This window comes from Notolepis coatsorum (assembly GCF_963971535.1).
Source record: "Notolepis coatsorum genome assembly, chromosome: 11".
Taxonomy (NCBI): Eukaryota; Metazoa; Chordata; class Actinopteri; order Aulopiformes; family Paralepididae; genus Notolepis; species Notolepis coatsorum.
Window position 1 is genome coordinate 78497412 of NC_140175.1, and position 18883 is coordinate 78516294.

Consider the following 18883-nt stretch of genomic DNA (forward strand, 5'->3'; position numbering starts at 1 on the left):
TTTCAGTCAGCTGTGGTGACCTTCATGCGTTTATGTGGTGTCTTTCAGATACAATGGAAGCCTGTGGCGGCGGTGAATCAGCAAGAACACAGATCTGACCACCAGATCCCGCTGAGCAGTAGAAGTACAACTTTCCCTTACTATACAAGCTATTTCTAGTCACTGAGTTTTAAGATGCAACACCAGACTATTATCAAATTAAATATATAACCAAAGCAATTTGCCACACATATTTATTACTTTAAAAAAGTAAAACAGAGAAGAGAGAAAATATAATGAAAAAAAACTCCATATCCGAGCAAAGCCATTCAGGTGTTATCCGCTGCAGTCATCTTTCTCTCTTATTTAGCAATTGTTGAGTATCGTCATATTTTGTACTGTATTTCTAAGATGAAGAAAAAGAAAAGTCAACAAATGCCCCTAGGCTCACCGTCCACAGTCCCTGGTCCTCTCATGTGTCCTCTCTCTCTTAATATTGACAATCTGGCTTCTAGAAGAGTTGTTTTTATTCTTACCGGTGATGTAAAAAGCCACACACAAGAACAACAGACGAATGTCTCCTGACAAGTTCCGGTAGAGAATATTTTGTCCAGAAACATGAGAAGAATAAGTCAAGGAAAGACCAACGTTTGTCTCCATTGTCTCTTTGAGAGAATGTCCGTAAAAAATGTTGTCCCCCCCTCCCCCCCCGTGACAGGGAGGGGTTCGGGAGGCCTGCCTAGCCGCCGAGACGCTGTCCCTCCCCCCAGTCGAACCCACCGGGACGCTCCTCGGGGAGGGGATTGTAGTTGGCGTCCTCCTCTGGAGTGTCGAACAGCATCTTACTGTGGGAGACCAGAGGAGAGATGACTGTGGGTGTGCCAGCTATGACCCATTAATCGGCTGGCCAATTTAGACATATCAGTATTGGTCGATATTTAAACTTTTCTTTACAGAACATAACGGAGACAAATGCTTAGGATCATTTAGAAATGGTGTCATCACAGTTTGTTCAGCAGATTGTGCTCCGACTGTTTACATATAGCTCAGTCATAATACTTGTGTATTATAAACAAGTATTATCATAGTACAACTCATTTACAATACTCTCAGCAACACTGTCTGCATGGATCTCATAGCTAGCTTGACAGAGTAGAGACTATGAGGTTTTAAGTTAGTAGAGAGGACATCAGACGTTTGGCCAGTGACTTCAGTCATTACATAATATACCTACCTTTAAGATACTTATATATAGCCACATATACAATATATCAAAGGTAAATTTGTCAAATCTGCTGGCATTCTGTACAAAACAAGGGAGCTGTTGAATCAGAGATGTTTGCATATATTGTATTTTTCACTAGTGCCATACATGTCATATTGTGTTGAGGTCTGGGGGAATGTATATAAAACAAATATAGATCCTATTATTAAACTACAGAAAAGAGCTATTAGAATAATAAACAAATCTAGTTACTTTGAATCGACAAATCCATTATTCATAAAGTCCTGCACATTAAAATATGTAGATATGGTGTACATAAAAACTTTGGAAATAATTGTTCGTGCTAAGAGCAAAAGCCTACCAGTTTGTATTCAATGTCTCTTTAAACCAATAGAAGGAAAGTATAATTTAAGAGGGTTATGTATTCTTAAAACATGTAAAAAAGTAAGAACTAAGGTAAAAGCTAGATGCGTTTCAATTTTGGTAGTTAAACTATGGAATAGCCTTAGTGACGGGTTGAAGTTGTGTACTTCTCAGGGGAGATTTAAAAAAGCCAAAAAAATAACAAAAAAAAGTACAATTTTGAGTAAAACATATTTTTTCCCTCTCTTATCTTGCAGCATATTTTAAGGTGTTTTAATATTAAAATATATTTAGTTTTTAAGAATTGTAACGGATAGGATTTGAGTTGAGATTTTGTGTGTGAGCTTACTTTGAATATGTACATTTGTGATTATTTTCTTTTTGTAAGTCCACACAAGTGTGTTTTTGATTTGTTGTAAACAAAGACTGAAATAAACTATTCATTCATTCATACATATAAAAGATACTTTTATCATTAGTGAAGAATAAGCTATTTAGAATAGAATATGCATGTCTCACTTTTTATTTATTTTTTTACAGATGACTGAGGGTGGAAGAAGTGAAGTGTGGGGCTACATAATATATTATATTAATAGAATTATAAAAAATTATATAAGAAAATATTATATATATATATATATATGAAGAATATCAGCAGATATCTCGATAACAGAATATTTGATCCCCCAATATCGGTCCCAAAAATCAAGTATGGGTATATGATCCATGTGTGATCATAATATATGTATTGACTCAAATATAACTTAAAAGGGCACTTCACCAACAAAACAATGCTGATTTATTTTGCACATAATCTCACACACATCGAAAAACAGTTTTGCACACATTCAGTTGTGTGACAGTGACTGAGTTTGAATATGGCCACCAGTGATGACATCGGAGACATTGAATCCTTGTGTGGTGTTAATTACAGCTCAATGAAGTGATAAGGTAGCAGTTCCTATAAAACAAGGTATTGATATTTTTCATCTACATCATTTCATGCTGCTGTAATTAACACAAAAAGAGATGATTGTTGGTTCAACTAGTTGCAGCGTTTGTTTTGGACTTTTGACAATACAATACATTACCAATAGAATACATTAATATAGTACATTACTTATAGCTATAACATATATTATGCGCCATATGATGTGTATGAGATTATGAGTGAAATCAATCTGCATTTAGTTTTGGTGAAGTGTCCCTTTAAGACAGTTTTTTGACACAAATTACACCTGGCTGAAATAGTGGGGTCAATTTAGCTTTATTCTATAGTAGTGTTCCCCATTATTATTATTTTTGTATCCACTTTTTCTCCCCATTTTCTATTTTTCTCCCATCCCAATTTCGTATTGCCAATTCTCCCCTCCGCGGTCTTGAACGTTGCTAGACTATGCCCCCCACTGGTCGGTTGTAGTGAGGATAGAAGCCTTGCATCACGTGTCCCCTCCGGTACACGAGGAGGCAGCCTGTCGCATCTTTTCACCAGACAGCGCGGACTCTCAGTGGCGAGGAGTAACACGTGGGAGGCTCACACTGCCCCCAATACTTCCCGTCTCTGCTGTGCAGGCGTCACTCAACTGACCTGTAGGAGTCGCTGTCCACAACGTCCAATCCCCACCCATCGACTTCCACCCGCTGACTCTGCCAAATGAGCCAGTACGCCGGCCGGCCCAAGTCGAAGGCAATGCTGAGACTGGGATTCGATACCGGAGTCTCTTGCATTGGTGACGAGCGCAATCTCCGCTGCGCCACCCTGCCACCTCACTAGTGTTCGCCATTATTTTTTTCTTTTTAATCAATTTTTTCTCCTTATTTTTCTATTTTTATCCCATCCCAATTTCGCCTCGCCAATTCTCCCCTCCCCCGTCTCGAACGTTGCTAGACTATGCCTCCCACTGGTCGGCTGCAGTGAGGACCAAGCCTTGCATCACGTGTCCCCTCCGGTACACGAGGAGGCAGCTGTCGCATCTTTTCACCTGTACAGCGCGATCTCTCAGTGGCGAGGAGTAACGCGTGGGAGGCGCACGCTGCCCCCGTTACTTCCTGATTCTGCTGTACAGGCACACCAACCGACCTGTAGGAGTCGCTGTCCACAACGTCCGATCCCCACCCAGCAGCTTTCCCACCCCTAACACTGCCAATTGTGTTAGTATGAACGACCAACTAAGCTGGTAGCAACGCCGAGAGCTGGGCTCAAACCCAGCATCTCCTGCGTTAGTGGCGAGCGCCTTGCCCACTGCGCCACTTAGCCGCCCTATTCCCCATTCTGAAACAAAATATGTACCCATAACATTATATATATTCAGTATACTTTCCAAATGCATTAGCAGCCTGATGACATCACAAATTTGAGTTTGGGCACTTTTGGATTTGGGAGAAAATTGTTCACTAATATTTTTGGACCGTCTTACCGTCTTATGTATGAATTCTGACGTTTGGTGTAGTTCCCCTTTAACTCTTTGGACGCCAGACCCGATGATAGTCGGGTTATCTCGCCGACCGTTCAGCGCCAGACCCGAGTATAGTCGGGTTTTCATCGTTATTTCTTTTATTCGATATTTCCATTCATTACAGGCACACGGACTCGGGGTTAATATGGGGAATCATCCTGAGAATGCCAAAGTGCAATACCGGCCGCATTCCACCCAGCTGGCAGTATCGAGCACCCTTTGAAACATTATATCTTGGCCTGTGCGTCGATCAAATGTCTCCGGGCCCACTTTTCTTTGTCGGGCGAGGCGGGCGGGTATCCCGATCCCATTGAGAAGCGTCAAATGCCTCCGATGCATCTGTTGTGGTGGATTATGTTGGCGACACGATGGACACTGGTACTTGGACAATTGGAATATTCTTTTTGGGGTACCTCCTAGTGAAAGTAAGGATTAAATTATATCAATCCTGCTTTGATCCAACCATGATTTCACCTCGATCGCAACGTGTCTGTAACGTTACTCCACAACGTATGCCGTTGGTGATGATCCAAGCATCAAAAAACGACCCCCCCCCCCTTTCATGCATTCATGATGAAACATAATACCTATTTTATATATTTGATTTGGAAATAGTAGCGTGTCCAGGCGAGAAACAGCAACGCTTTTAGTGAAAATCACATTTTACTGTATATCGTCGTTTTCTGGGATTAGACAGGATCACTCTAAAACTATATTCATATTCACCACGGTATAACACGCGAACGTATTGACGAAAAAATATATTTTTTCCTCCAAAAAAGTATTGATTTATGAATTTATCATTCCCATTTCCCCACATGGGATGCACCCGATTTGATAAATGACATACTGGCGCTCTAGTGTGACATCTAGTGGCTGAATGTTATATATAGCACCTTTAATATCTTTATGTTAGGCAAAAACAACATATGGACAGGAAATGTAGAACAGATCTAAGTGTTTTCCAACAGAAATGGGAGAAAGGACTAACATGATAGACGGGGTCCTGAGCCACCGGACACCACCTGGCTGATTGGGGAACACATCCTCCAGGAAGAAGTAGACGTGACCCACAGCGATACCTACGCATGGGAAGAACCACAAGCATCCAGCATCATCCAAAAGAACACCAGTTAGAACGGAGGTATTAAAAGAAGCAGCCAATTAAAAGGTTAATCAAGTTAAAGTTTAAAAGGTTAAAGTACTCAGGCCAAGAAATAATTAATAATAATCGGACACACAAAATAAATCCCCCATATGTTTAATGGACTATCCCTCGCCCTCACGCACACGGAGCTGAAGTGATGAGCAACTGCAAAGTTTAGGCCATCTCCAGACTAAAACGATTTTGGTCGTATCAGGCAAAGTATTTGATCGTTTGCACCTTTCAGCCACACGGAACTGCGTTCTAGCAGCCTGAAGACGCTACTTTCTGGTACCAGCTTTCAGAGTGCGCAATTCTGAAGACGCCTGAAGACGCCCCCCATTGTGTCACCATCTTTACAAGCGAAACGCGTCTTCTCCTGAACCGATGACGCGATAGCCCACCTCTCCCTTACCCCGCGTGTGAAAACATTACAACAACAATGGCATGTACAGAGTAGTTGCATTCGTGTTACAGAAGCTACTGCGCTTGATCAGGCTTTTACAGCTTTACATATGCTGTGCTCTCTATCTGTCTGAAGCGGAGCGGGGCTCTGCTGTGCTTACAGTACACACACTCCCGACCGAGGCGCACACACATGCTATTGAGCATGATCGGGAGGCTACTGTGATGCAATACACGATACTAACTAGAGATTAGTGTCACATAGCTGGCCTTTTTCTGAAAACCCAAGCACATATTGTTCCATAGCATACGCCTTCAGTTGATCATGACAAATCCTCTCTTACCTTGACGATTAAAAAGCCTCCATAATTTAGTAAATGAATGAATGAATGAATGAATGAATGAATGAATGACTTTATTTGACAATATAAAAAATAAACATGTGACAGAAGAGCACAGTCGGGATATACTGCCAAGGATGAAACACAAAAAAGCTCAGAGCTTATTTCCATTGTGGTCCTTGTAGGGGGGTGGGGGAATGTGATGCTTAAAACATGCATCATACAAAACGTGACATCACAACACATCACATAAACCATTTAACATTTATATACATACAGACTCCTACAACATGCAAGGGTGCCTTAAGCTAAGTGTCTAGGTATAGTCCCTTTTGAGCCATGTCTTCAGGCTGGACTTGAATCTAACGGCACTGTCTATGGTTTTCAGTTCACTGGGCAGACTATTCCAATAGACAGCTGCTGAATATAAAAATGACTCCTTCCCCATACAGCTCCTGAATCTGACTGGCACAAAGTCAGTTGAGCTGCGCCTTGTTTGGTATGCATGGGTGTCTCTGATTCGGTTGAAGTAGTTGTTAAAGTACACTGGCACTACCCCATGCACTATTCTGTGAACTAGGCACATCCCTATCTGGTTTACTCTGTCTTCCACCTTAAGCCATCTCATGACCTCAAAGTGAGATGGGTCAAGGTGGGTTCGAGCAGGTAGCCTTAGTATTACCCTGATTAGCTTGTTTTGAGATGTCTGTAGTTTTATTTTCTGACTTTTGGGGGCACTGTTGTACCAGGAGCCACACGCATAGTCATAGTGACACTGTATGAGAGCTCCAGCAAGAATCTTCATCGCTGACTGATCTAAAAAATTAGAGATTCTGGCTAGGTATCTAGTCCTGTTATTTATCTTTGTAAGTGCTTGGTGAGCCATGCTTTCCCCTGATAAGCTGTTTTCCAGGACGCAACCGAGATATTTCACAGATGTTTTGTCTGTGAGAACAGTATCTCCTATTCTAATGTTAAAACCTGGCGATTTTCTGAGCCTGACCTTTGACCCGAATAAAATTGACTCAGTCTTCCCCACGTGGAGGGACAGCTTGTTGTGGCCTAGCCAGTCGCTAACCTTCTCTAGTTCTGCACTCAATGTCTGCTCAACCACTTTTTTGTCTTTGTGAGACACTAGTAGGGCGGAGTCATCTGCGTATAAAAAAAGGTCACATGAGCAAGCTGCTTTCAGGTCATTTATATACAGTAGAAAGAGGAGCGGACCCAAAACACTCCCTTGTGGGACCCCGCACTCTACTGTCCGAGGACTGGAGAGTACCCCGTTTATATCTACCACCTGTTGTCTCCCTGTTAGGTAGGAACCAATCAATTTCTGAGCTGCCTCATTAAAGCCTAGGGCCCTAAGCTTCATTAACAAGATGTTGTGATCCACTGAATCAAATGCCTTCTGGAGGTCTAACATTACCATTCCACAGAACTTTCCCTCGTCTACCTCTTTCCTGATGTAATCTGTGAGGAACAGCAGGCAGGTGTCTGTGGAGTGGGACCTCCTGAAACCAGATTGGTATTTGTACATGATGTTATTAGTGGAGAAATACCCGTCTATTTGCTCATATACTAGCCTCTCAATGGTTTTTGATAGAACGCCCAGGATGGAAATGGGTCTGTAGTTACCCGGTTCCAATTTGTTTCCCTTTCTGTGGAGAGGAATAACTCTTGCCGATTTCATTTCGCTTGGAAATGTTCCTGTGTCAATGGCTAGGTTGGTAATGTGAGCTACATATGGGGCAATGATTTCTGCAGCATCCTGCAAGAATTTACCAGGGATGTTGTCTAATCCAGTAGCCCTTGAGGTGTCAAGTTTTTTAAGCTTTTCCTGGACCTCCATCTCAGTCACTTTCCTAAAGGAAAAAGCATTTGCTTTAACCCCCTGATCTAGGTAGAATTTATGGACTTCACTCTCTATGTTGTTGCCGGGTTTAGCTGGGATCTTTTCCGATATAGTTTTTGCAATGGATGTAAAATAGCTATTCAGACAGTCTGCCACCTCTGATTTGTCTGCTGAAATTTTGTCTCCTATTTCTAAACTGATATTGCCCGATTTAGTCTTTAATTTCTTACTGTATCCTACCTCTTTAAGTGTCCTCCAGAGTTTCCTTGAGTTGTTCCTAAACTCTGTTATTTTTTCATTAAAAAAACCCTTCTTCGCTCCTTTAATCAAACTATTTACATAGTTTTTGTGTTTCTTTAAATCTAGGAAAGCCTGTTCTGTCCTGGACTTCTTAAATTGTTTAAAAAGATTGTTCCTTATTTTAATAGCTTTTAAAATGTCATCATTAATCCAGGGCTGTGTCCTCTGCTTTATCCTGACCATCTTCCTGGGTGCTAATCTGTCAACTACTTTAAGAAATGTTGTTTTGAAACCATCCTATGCTTGATCAACCTCTTTGCAGTGCATTACATGAGACCAGTCCACACCCATTAAACCATCCAGGAGCATTTCCTTGCTGTAATTTTTTAAAGATCTGATTTTTATGTTGTTGTGACCCTCAAAATGACCCCTCTGCACCTTTCTGGTACAGAAAATTGCAAGGTGATCACTGAGTGCAAAATCAACAACGCCGCTGTTTGTTATCCTCTGTTTATCAGAGACCAGTATTAAGTCGATTATGGTCTGAGAAAGGGAGGTAACTCTGGTAGGTTCAGTGATGAGCTGGTGCAGGTCAAACAATTTACTATAATTCAGAAGGGACTTTAATCCAGAGCTCTTTTTAAGTAAATCAGTGTTGAAATCTCCCATGACAACAACTTCCGATTTCTCAAAATCAGTGCACTTGGAGCATATCTCCTCTAGATCAACATAAAAATTGCCCTGGTCTGGTGGCCTGTAACAGACTCCAAAAATAATTGGTTTGCTTTTGGGTAACAGAATATCAAGCCACATCGCTTCTACCGCGTCGTGTTCAAGATCTGATTTTATATTAAAACCAATGTCCGACCTAATATAAGCACACACACCTCCTCCGTTTCGGTTTCGATCTTTCCTTACAATTATATAGTTCTCAATCTCAATTTCGGAGTCGCTTATTGAACTGTCAAGCCAAGTTTCACTGAAACATATTACTCCTACCTTGCAACTATTAAATAGTAGCCGAAGTTCGTCTATAAATAAAGCTGTAGCCAGCCAGCTAGCATTGATGCTATTCAAAATGCTATCCACATTAGCTAAATAGCTAACCAACTAAATACAATAGACAGTGGTATCCTGAGGTAACGTTATGACAACATTTTGCTAGTCGAAATGACTGGACACACACAGGGACAAGTTAAACATCAATCAATTAATTTATTCCAACAGGTAGTTTGAGCTGCATGTGAGCCACGATATTTCTCTCCTCTCCTTTGGAAAATGTTACATTAGCTCGAAAAAGCACAGAACCGACAGACACAAGTTAAGCTGCTAGCAACTAGGGGTGGGACGATACATCGATTCAGATCGATATATCGATCTATTATCAATAATCAAATAGGATCGATGCAACGTAAAAAGATCGATTCATATTGCGATACTCTTATTTTGAAAATCCCGCGAGTCATATCCACCGGCGCCCAGTATTGTGAAACTCCGTGTAGACATTACAGCAGTGTTTGCGTCTGCTGTAAAGCACTACAGAGAGTCTATTTTGTGACGCGATATATGTCTGTGCAGTTTTCCCCCCGCAACGGGTAAAATGCATCTAACATGCGTTGCATCGTCGCCATTCCTTTATGCCCATATCGCATTAAATATCTAAATATCTGCTTAAGCTAAGCAGCTAACCGTGAGAGAGAACAGAGGGGAAGGAGGAGGGGCGGGGGCAGTCTACCTTTCTGTGGGGGACTGGGGGAGGGGCATTCTGTGTGTGTGTTACTGAGGATGGACAGATAATGTTGATATTTAAACATGAATACATAATAAATGTATTCATGATCATCATGCAACATAAAACAATTGTAGGAAGTTTGGGAGAGGAAGGGGTTTTAGCTTGCGTGTTGTGAGTTCCAAAACATTTTACTTAAAGTTTAAAGCTCAATATATAAAAAGTGAACAGGAGGTCTATTTGTATTAAAAACAATAGATTGTTTTTCATTTAAATGTCTGGAAGAGCTCAAAAATAAAAACATCAATTGATATTTCCGTAGCCTTTTTTTAGTTGATCTAAATGTGACTGATTGTGTTAAATGGGCACATAATATCGCCTCATATCGATCGCAGGCACCTGAATCGAATCGTATCGTATCGTGGCAGACTTTGTGATATCGGCAAATATCGTATCGTTGTCCAAATAATCTATATCGTATCGTATCGTGATGAAACTGGTGATTCCCACCCCTACTAGCAACAGACACTATAACACTTCCGGTCGGGGGTTTTCAAAATAAAAGAGCGACGTCTAAAAACAGGAAATACATTTATTTTGTAAATTTGTGGCACGCACTTATTATCTTGAGACAGTTTCGTTTTTTACGGAAACCCTTTTTTTTTTTTTAAATGAAAACAAAACGAAACCGAAAAACATCAAAATCTTTTTTTAGTCTGGATAAGGCCTTAGTTTCTCCAGAAGCCCTTGAACACAGGATGGAATGATGATAATAACTAAACACCAGGGCTTTCCCTAAACAATGGTATTAGGGGTACAGCGCCACTATGACAGCTCACCACCAGTGCCACATGTGTTTTAAACCTGTGTTGTAATGTGGTTATCATCCACAGAATGCTAACAAACTGTGTGGGGACAATTCACCCAAATTGGGTTGTGGGGTAGCCAGGCAGGGAAGGAAGTTACCGGTAAGTCATTTAAGATGTGGTGTGTTGCTACATCCACCGAAAACACAATACAAGGGAAGAAAGAGGTGCTGGAAAATAAATTGTAATTACATTTAGACTAGTTTCCTTGCAAAAAACCTAGCTTAGCACAATGAATGGAAGCGGACATGGCCAGTGAGCCTAGGCATCCAACTAACACCTCTCCCGAAGGCTAACCGGCCATGTCCGCTTCCATTCATTGTGCTAAGCTAGGCTAACATGCAGCCATATAGCTTTCTACTGAACGCACAGAGAGGAAACTGGCATCCATCTTCTTGTCTCTCTCTGGAGAAGCTAATGTCCCAAAATGTTGGCGTGTTCCTTTAACATGTTCCACAGATTCAAGGAAGTTAAATAATGAGTCAGGATGAAGGCCATGCATACTGTACCTAATAGATCCACGATGATGGAGTTTCCCAGCAGCAGAGAGAACCCCATCAGTACCCAAGGCAAGAAGGGAGCTTGGAAGTTGAGCAGGCCGAAGAAGTTCATCCGGACGTTGGGGTTCCGTCGACTCCACACGTACACCAGCATGATGGTGAAGGCCTGGCCCAGGAACACCAGACTCACAAAGATGCCAAATATCTGGGAGCTTATTAAAGAACATCATTATTTTAATGGACTTACATTTTGGGCTGATTATTTTGACAGTACGCCTTGGTTTCTTATGCCAATAATGCAGAAGTCACTCGACGTGACTGTAAAATGAGCGAAACATCAGTTGCAGAGTATAAATAAAGGTTTGGAATTAAATGAGAAGCAGCTCTTAAAATCAAGTGCTTATTAAAGAGCAACAGAAGCTCTTGAAATCAAGTGCTTATTAACACTTTGGCTGCCGGAAAACGCCTAAACACGTCATTCCCGGCCATGCTCAAGTTGCCGAAGACGCTTTACAGCGTCTTTAATATCAATATTTCAAAAATCTGGGATCGGATTCATATTTCCCCTCCGCTGGCCTGAGATCCACCAGGAGGACCCACTGAGCTCTCTGGCGGTTCAGGAGCGCCATCTGGTGGCCAATCGGCGCAATCGCTTAACAGGAAGTGCTATGGAGATTGTGCTGGTCGGCCGTATTACTAGCTATAGGTTCCGGGACTCAATCTCGACACACTACATAGCGATCAATTGCCAATAACTCAATAAACAACATGATTTGGACGTATATACCATTATACAAGCTGGAGATGGACCGGGTAAATCGACATCCCATAATGGTAAAATTTCTACTCTACAATGATCGCCCAACGGCGCGCAGAGACTGGGGTGAGTTTTAGCGTGTAAAGTTACCGTCTTCGATACTAACTGCTATTATCAACATTTGACCCACATTAGATGATTGGTATAACGCTGCCCACGGAATTATAAACGCCCCCTAGCCCATCCGGTCAACATCAGATGACGTGCAGTAACTTCTAGAAATACGTCTAGTTGGAATTTTTTATATCGCGCTGATTGCCATAAAACTGTATTGCATCATCAATATAATGCATTTGGGGCTATAGATCACGTTCTGGAGAAAGCTGCAGAAAGAGATGAAAACATACTTATACATTAGACCATACTTTACTATGAATATGTGAATGAAAAAGTTTAACGTTGCTACACAATGAACAATACATATAGGACTTTGAATGGGCCCTAATAATGGCAATGTAGCAATAGAATTTAAAAAGTTATAGCCCTGCAAAGAAGGGGACTTTCTCTATAGACAAATAGAGCCGGCAACCTACGGTTGATAATGAATTTAACCCATGGCAGCCAAAGTGTTAAAGAGCAACAGAAGCTCTTGAAATCAAGTGCTTATTAAAGACAGACAGCTCTTCAAATCAAGTGCTTATTAAAGACAGACAGCTCTTCAAATCAAGTGCTTATTAAAGACAGACAGCTCTTCAGATAAAGTGCTTATTAAAGACCGACAGCTCTTCAAATCAAGCGCTTATTAAAGACAGCTCTTCAAATCAAGTGCTTATTAAAGACAGACAGAAGCTCTTCAAATCAAGTGCTTATTAACACTTTCAGTGCCACCAGGGGGCGCACGACTTAGTGCTTGAATGCCACCATCCACTTCAATGTTAACGTTAATATCGCCTAATCTATGTTTTAAATTATGGCTGTGTGTCTAATCTGCCCGTCGCTTATCAAAGAATCATTTTCCAGTCAGTGCTGTCAAGACAGATTGGTTTTTTATGACTTCATTTCCGTTTGAGAGCATTTTGAAAAGCACCCGTTTTGAGGTAAAAAAACAGCCCATTCTGGGCCATTCTGTGATAATCGTCTTTTACTGGAATATTCCAGAACGTTGATATTTGTCGGCCTATTTATGAATCGTTTTCAAATAAACGCTAGATGATCAATATTATACGTACACGCACGCCCATTCGAGCCGCGCGCTGATAATAGCCGTTTTCATTTCCTCATGGATTTTACAGTGAAACCGAAAACAGTGAAAACAGCTTATATCTTCATCAAAACGAGTCTGAATATCCTAACACTGATAACATAGATTCCTTACCTGACATCAGATGGTATCCAACCGGTATATTCCAATTCCTGATCACCATTCGAAAAAATCGATAAGTGTATAGATCTAACGTGTATACAGTAGAACTCATGATCCGCGGCGCTCAGAGGATCCATAATGAACTCTGGTAACCCCGGCTGCATCAGTGGACTGGAAAATGTGGAGTACAGGATTTTTTTCCCCATCCATTTTCATTGAGTCCATTCCAAAATCCCTGATGTCATCTGGGAGACGATAGGGGGCGCTTTTTTCCACATCTGATCTCCGGCGGCTCTTGGGTAGGCTAGGGTAGAGTAATCTCGTGAGTGGCTTTCAACTTAACTATTATAAATCCGAGAAAACTCGTGAGTGGCAATCAAAGTGTTAAAGACCGACAGAAGCTCTTCAAATCAAGTGCTTATTAACACTTTTGAGTGCCAACGACGAGAAATCTCGTTATTAATCGTTATTTCTTTTATTAGCGATTTCCATTCATTTTTCATCAATCTAGCCTCACGCTACCACTGGGACTCTCTCTGAGCTCGAACAGGGAAAATACCGCCCCCTATCGTCTCCCGGATGGTAATGCACCCTTTGGATTGGACTGAATGAAAACGCATGGGGAAAAGGAAATCCGGAATACACATTTTACTTGTCAGGCATGTAATCCGAGCCGATTGCAGTCTTTGTGGTCCCTCAGAACAGCGTGGAATATGTGTTTCAAGCACCCAGTGTTGGATCAATAAACACGATTGATATTTGGAATGGCGATCAGGAATTGGAATAATCTTTTTGGAGAACATCTGATCTGAGGTAAGGAATCTATTTTACCAGTCTTTGAGTAATCAGAGTTTTTTTCACAGATATATCAACGTGTCCCTTATGTGTGTGTGTGCTGATCAGGAAATAAGATAATCGATTTTTCAGCCCGCTTCTCTAGTGTGCACAAGTACACATATACTATCGATAATCTAGCGTTTATTTGAAAACGATTCATAAATAGGCCGAAAAATGACAATGTTTTTTGTGTATTCCAGTAAAGGGCGATTCCTGCAGAATCACTTTTTTTTCTGGACATTTCCAAAAACAAGTGTTTTTCAAAATGGTATAAAACGGAAATGTACAGATGAAAAATATATCCGTTTCGACAATGTTGACTGCAAGCAAGTCATTGATAAGCGACGGGCGTATTAGACACATAGCCATAATTTAAGATATAGTTTATGCGTTCGCAAATGTGCTCGCCCTCATTGAATAGAGCGTTGGCACTCAAGCGCAAAATCGTGCACGCCCTGCTGGCACTCAGTGTTAAAGACCGACAGCTTTTCAAATCAAGTGCTTATTATTATTTTGTCACAATAAAAGTTTTAATGGTATTTTATTTTCCAGTACAAATTACAATGTGATAAGGTATTTCTTTATGTTATCTAATAATAGAATAATGTATATGGTAAATGGTAAATGGCTGCTTTTTTATATAGCGCTTTTATCCAAAGCGCTTTACAATTTGTTACTCACATTTTACCCATTCACTCAACGACGGCGGAGGCAACCATGCAAGGTGCCAACCTGCTCATCGGGAGCAATTAGGGGTTAAGTGTCTTGCTCAAGGACACATCGACACGCTGCCCGGGAGGAGCGGGAATCGAACCGGGAACCTCCGGATTGCCAGACGACTGCTCTACCTCCCGAGCCACTGTCGCCCCCTATAATGGCGGTTAGGTGGCCGAGCGGAGATTGCGTTCGTCACCAACCCCGGAGCTCCGGGGTTGTCACCACCTTGGCTGGGCGTCTGCACTAATACAATTGGCTGTATTAGAGGGTGGGAGAAGCTGGCGGGGTGGGTCCGGGTCGTTGTAAACAGCGACTCCTACAGTTCGGTCGGGGCGCCTGCTAAGCGCGGATAGGACTTGAGGGGGATAGTGTGATCCTCCCACACGCTACGCCCTCTCGATGAGAATCCGCGCTGCCAGGTGAAAAGAAGCGGTGATTGGCTGGACGCGTGTCGGAGGAAGCACGTGCATGGTAGCCTCCACTCTCCCAGATGATCTGACTGTGGGGGGTAAGTGCGCAGCGACCAGGAAGGGACTGGGAATTGGCATACGACTAACATTGGGATGGGAGAAAATAGGAGGAAAATGGAGAAAAAAAAAAAAAAAAAAAAAAATGTATATAATATAGTACATAATAATAATAATAATTAATATAATATAATACAAGTGTCATGGTGGCCATGTCATTCTGTGTCTGTTGTGCTTCACTGTGAACGGTCATCAGAAGGATACGGTCATCAGAAGGCCACCGAAGAGAAACATGAAGACGAAGTCAGCGGTGCGCCCCCTGAAGGAGCCCTCCTCCAACATACGACAGTACCGGTACCTGGAGGATCATGGTTAAGGAAATCTACACACAGTCACAATATTAACACGGTTATGAGAAAAACAATTGATCTTTACATCCCAATCATAACAAAGTTACTTCATCCCACGTCAATCTGTGTCACTACCTTAACACTTTGAGTGCCAGCAGGGGGCGCCAGAAATAGCGCTTGAGTGCCAGCGCTGTAGTCAATGGGCCCATGCATGAAGCAATATAAGAACAGATTTCGTTCTTAACTAGCATTTCCTCTTACTTTGTTCTTACCTGGGATTCAGCAAAGTTTTCTTATTGTTGCTTTTTTCTCAGGCAAGAACAAATTATAAGAGTGGTCGAGAGCACTCTTACCGAAATAAGAAATTCTTACCAAAAAAAAAAAAAAAAAAAAGCCTACCATTGCTTAACCCTTTATCTGCCGGAGCTTATATCCATCCTTGTAGCCTCTCTGCCAGCACTATTTGTCTATGGAGATGTTCACCTTCTTTGCAGGGCTATAACTTTTTTAATTGTATTGCTAAATTGACATTACTATGGCCCATTCAACATCAATTATCTATCGTTCAGGATGTAGGAACGTTTTACTTTTTCATTCACACATTCATACTAAAATACCATCCAGAGTATAAATATGTTTTTATCGTTTTCTGCTGTATTTCATAGAACGTGAGATATAGCCATAAATGCATATATTAGATGATCAAATGCAGTTTGATACCGATCAACGTTATATAAAAAATTTCACATGTACATGATCCTAAACGTCATGACTGGTCATCTGCTGGTGACCGGAGGGGGGGTGGGGGGGGGGGTCGTTTATAATGCAATGACCGACGTTAAATGATTCATGTAGTATGGGTGATATATAGATCAGAGCAGTTTGTATGGATAATAATAATCAAAAATGCTGAAACTCACGGCAGCTTCCTCATAGTGATGGGGGATGATACTGGAGCAAAAAGATCGCTATTATGGGATGTTGATCTAGGTGATCCAGTTCCGGTTTGTATAATACTAATATACGTCCAATCATGTTGTTTATGGAGTTATGGCAACGGATCGATATGCACAGTGTCTGGATAGAGTCCCGCAAGCGATAGCGAGTGGCCGGACGGAATAGGGTGCGGACCAAGCATTTCCGGCCACTTCCGGTTTTGGCAACTCGCCGATCGGCCACCAGGTGGCGGTATTGAAGCGTTGGAGAGTTGAGCGGAGATCTACAGTACCAGCCAAGACTCCGTGGGTGAAATGTGAATACCGTGACAGAAATTTGAAATATTGATCTCAAAGACGCTGTAAAGCGTCATTGGCAGATTACGCATGGCGAGGAATGACGTGGTAACACGTCATTGGCGGGAGATGGGTTAATTGCCCCCAAATACGACTTTAAAAATACAGAACTTTTCAATAATTATTATTATAACTTATTGCGTGCGTTCTGTCTGAAATGGATTATATATTGCTGTTAGAACAGTTATGCTCTGGCCGCCCAGGCCATTGATTGATTGAAGATTTTATTAACAGATTGCAGAATGGGTACAATACAGTACAGCTCAATACACACAGTTGTTAAGGGGAGGCAGACCAGAGAAAGACTTTCGTCTTGTTTACATCAGGGTCCCCCATTTTCAATTCATCATGACATTTATGACATGACATACAGATATGCAGTAGTGTATAGGTAGCATAGAACGCATATAATAATTTAGAGATAGTCTAGATCAGTGGTTCCCAAACTTCTGTTTTATGCGGACCACTAGATTGTTATCAAGAACATTTGCGGACCACCTCGTATGCAAACAGTAAAACATAAATAAATAAACAACTGACTTAAACCCAGTAATACATGAGACCCTCTTCTTGGACCAAGTAGGTTTCGTCGATAATTCCGCCTATTTGCAGAGCCAGATGAGTGGCAACCTGTGTGATTGGCTCTTGACAACACACAGTCGTTCAGTATTGACAAGTGTTAAGGCCATGAGTAGGTAGGGAATTTATTTTATCTTATTTTTTCCCACAGCGACTATGGATAGGGAATTTCTTTATTTAATTAAAATGTTCACAACAACATGGATGCATGTACTCTGCCAGCATGTTTAATATCCATAATACTAAAGGTTTGACTAAGATTTTTATGAAACTTTATTGTAAAAAAAGATAATAATAATAATATTTAAACTTTTTATTTTTTTACTCATAAAATAAATTGGGTAGCACCTAAATCGGCAGGGTCGGTCGGCAACCGGAACCAAACCATTTATTTTGATAAGCCTGATAAGCTTATCTCCTGGCTCAATACCATCACCATACTTGAATACCGATTCCATATGTATTGCGATTCAATTTGTATTGCGATTCGATATGTATTGCAATTTGAAATTATTTGATATGTATTGTGATTGGATATTACGGCTTATTGTGATTTCTGTTTACTTATTTTAACACTGGACGATGATAAATTATAACCTACTTCCAGAGACTAAGCATATTACGAGTCAGATTTACTTCCCCCGATGCTTCAGTATCTTTCAGGTGATTGTGTTAGAAAGTAATTGCTTGACTTAACATGATGCACTGACAAACAAACCCTTTAAACCTTTTAAACAATGTAATCATTCTGCATTTTATTCAGGCCTGACTGGTCTACTGTCTGCAGGCTAAATACAATGTTGGTCAAAAGGAACAGTGTCTGTGTTCCTGTAGTAGTAGGCGCTGCCGTGAAAAAACCCTAAGTAACCTGATGTGCCGGTCTGGTGTATTGTAGGTTGGAAATTCCCTTCCCTTCCCAATGTCCACATCTCTGAAACCACACACAACCTAAAGGGGCACTTCACCAAAAACAATGCTGATTTTGGATGTGTGTGAGATTATGTGCAAAATAAATCAGCATGGTATTTTGGCGAAGTGCTCCTTTAACCCATTTAGACCTAAAAACGCCTGCTAATAATGCATTATATAGCCTGCATATACACACAAATGTGTTTCCCGGTTTCAATGGGTTAACACATTCAGCGCCAGGGATTAGTCTGGTCCTTGTGGCTAACGTGCCACGTTTCCATAACATATTTTCACTGTGCGTCACTATGTCTGGAGAGCTATATCTATATTCTATATTATAGCTATGGAGACAATACTATAGTCATTTGACAGTGACTGTCTTCCGTCGAACATGCAAAAAAATAAATAATCTTTTCATGCATACGTTCGCACGTTATCCCCGTGGTGAATATAAGTATAGTTTAGGAGTGATCCGGGGTCATTCCTGAAACGCTGAGTTATAGGGCGCTACG

General features: G+C 41.3%; 1 protein-coding gene across 1 annotated transcript in view; it reads right to left on the minus strand.

Annotated features, from left to right (window-relative positions):
- Positions 1–216: 216 nt before the first annotated feature.
- The window catches only part of derl2 (derlin 2), a 54291-nt gene continuing 35624 nt past the window's right edge, over positions 217–18883 (minus strand). The window contains exons 4-7 of the mRNA XM_084324667.1: positions 15506–15599; positions 11110–11305; positions 5015–5105; positions 217–824 (exon numbers count right to left, since the gene is read on the minus strand). Coding sequence (XP_084180793.1) covers positions 719–824; positions 5015–5105; positions 11110–11305; positions 15506–15599 — 487 coding nt within the window. The 3' untranslated portion in view covers positions 217–718. The remainder of the gene's footprint in view (positions 825–5014; positions 5106–11109; positions 11306–15505; positions 15600–18883) is intronic.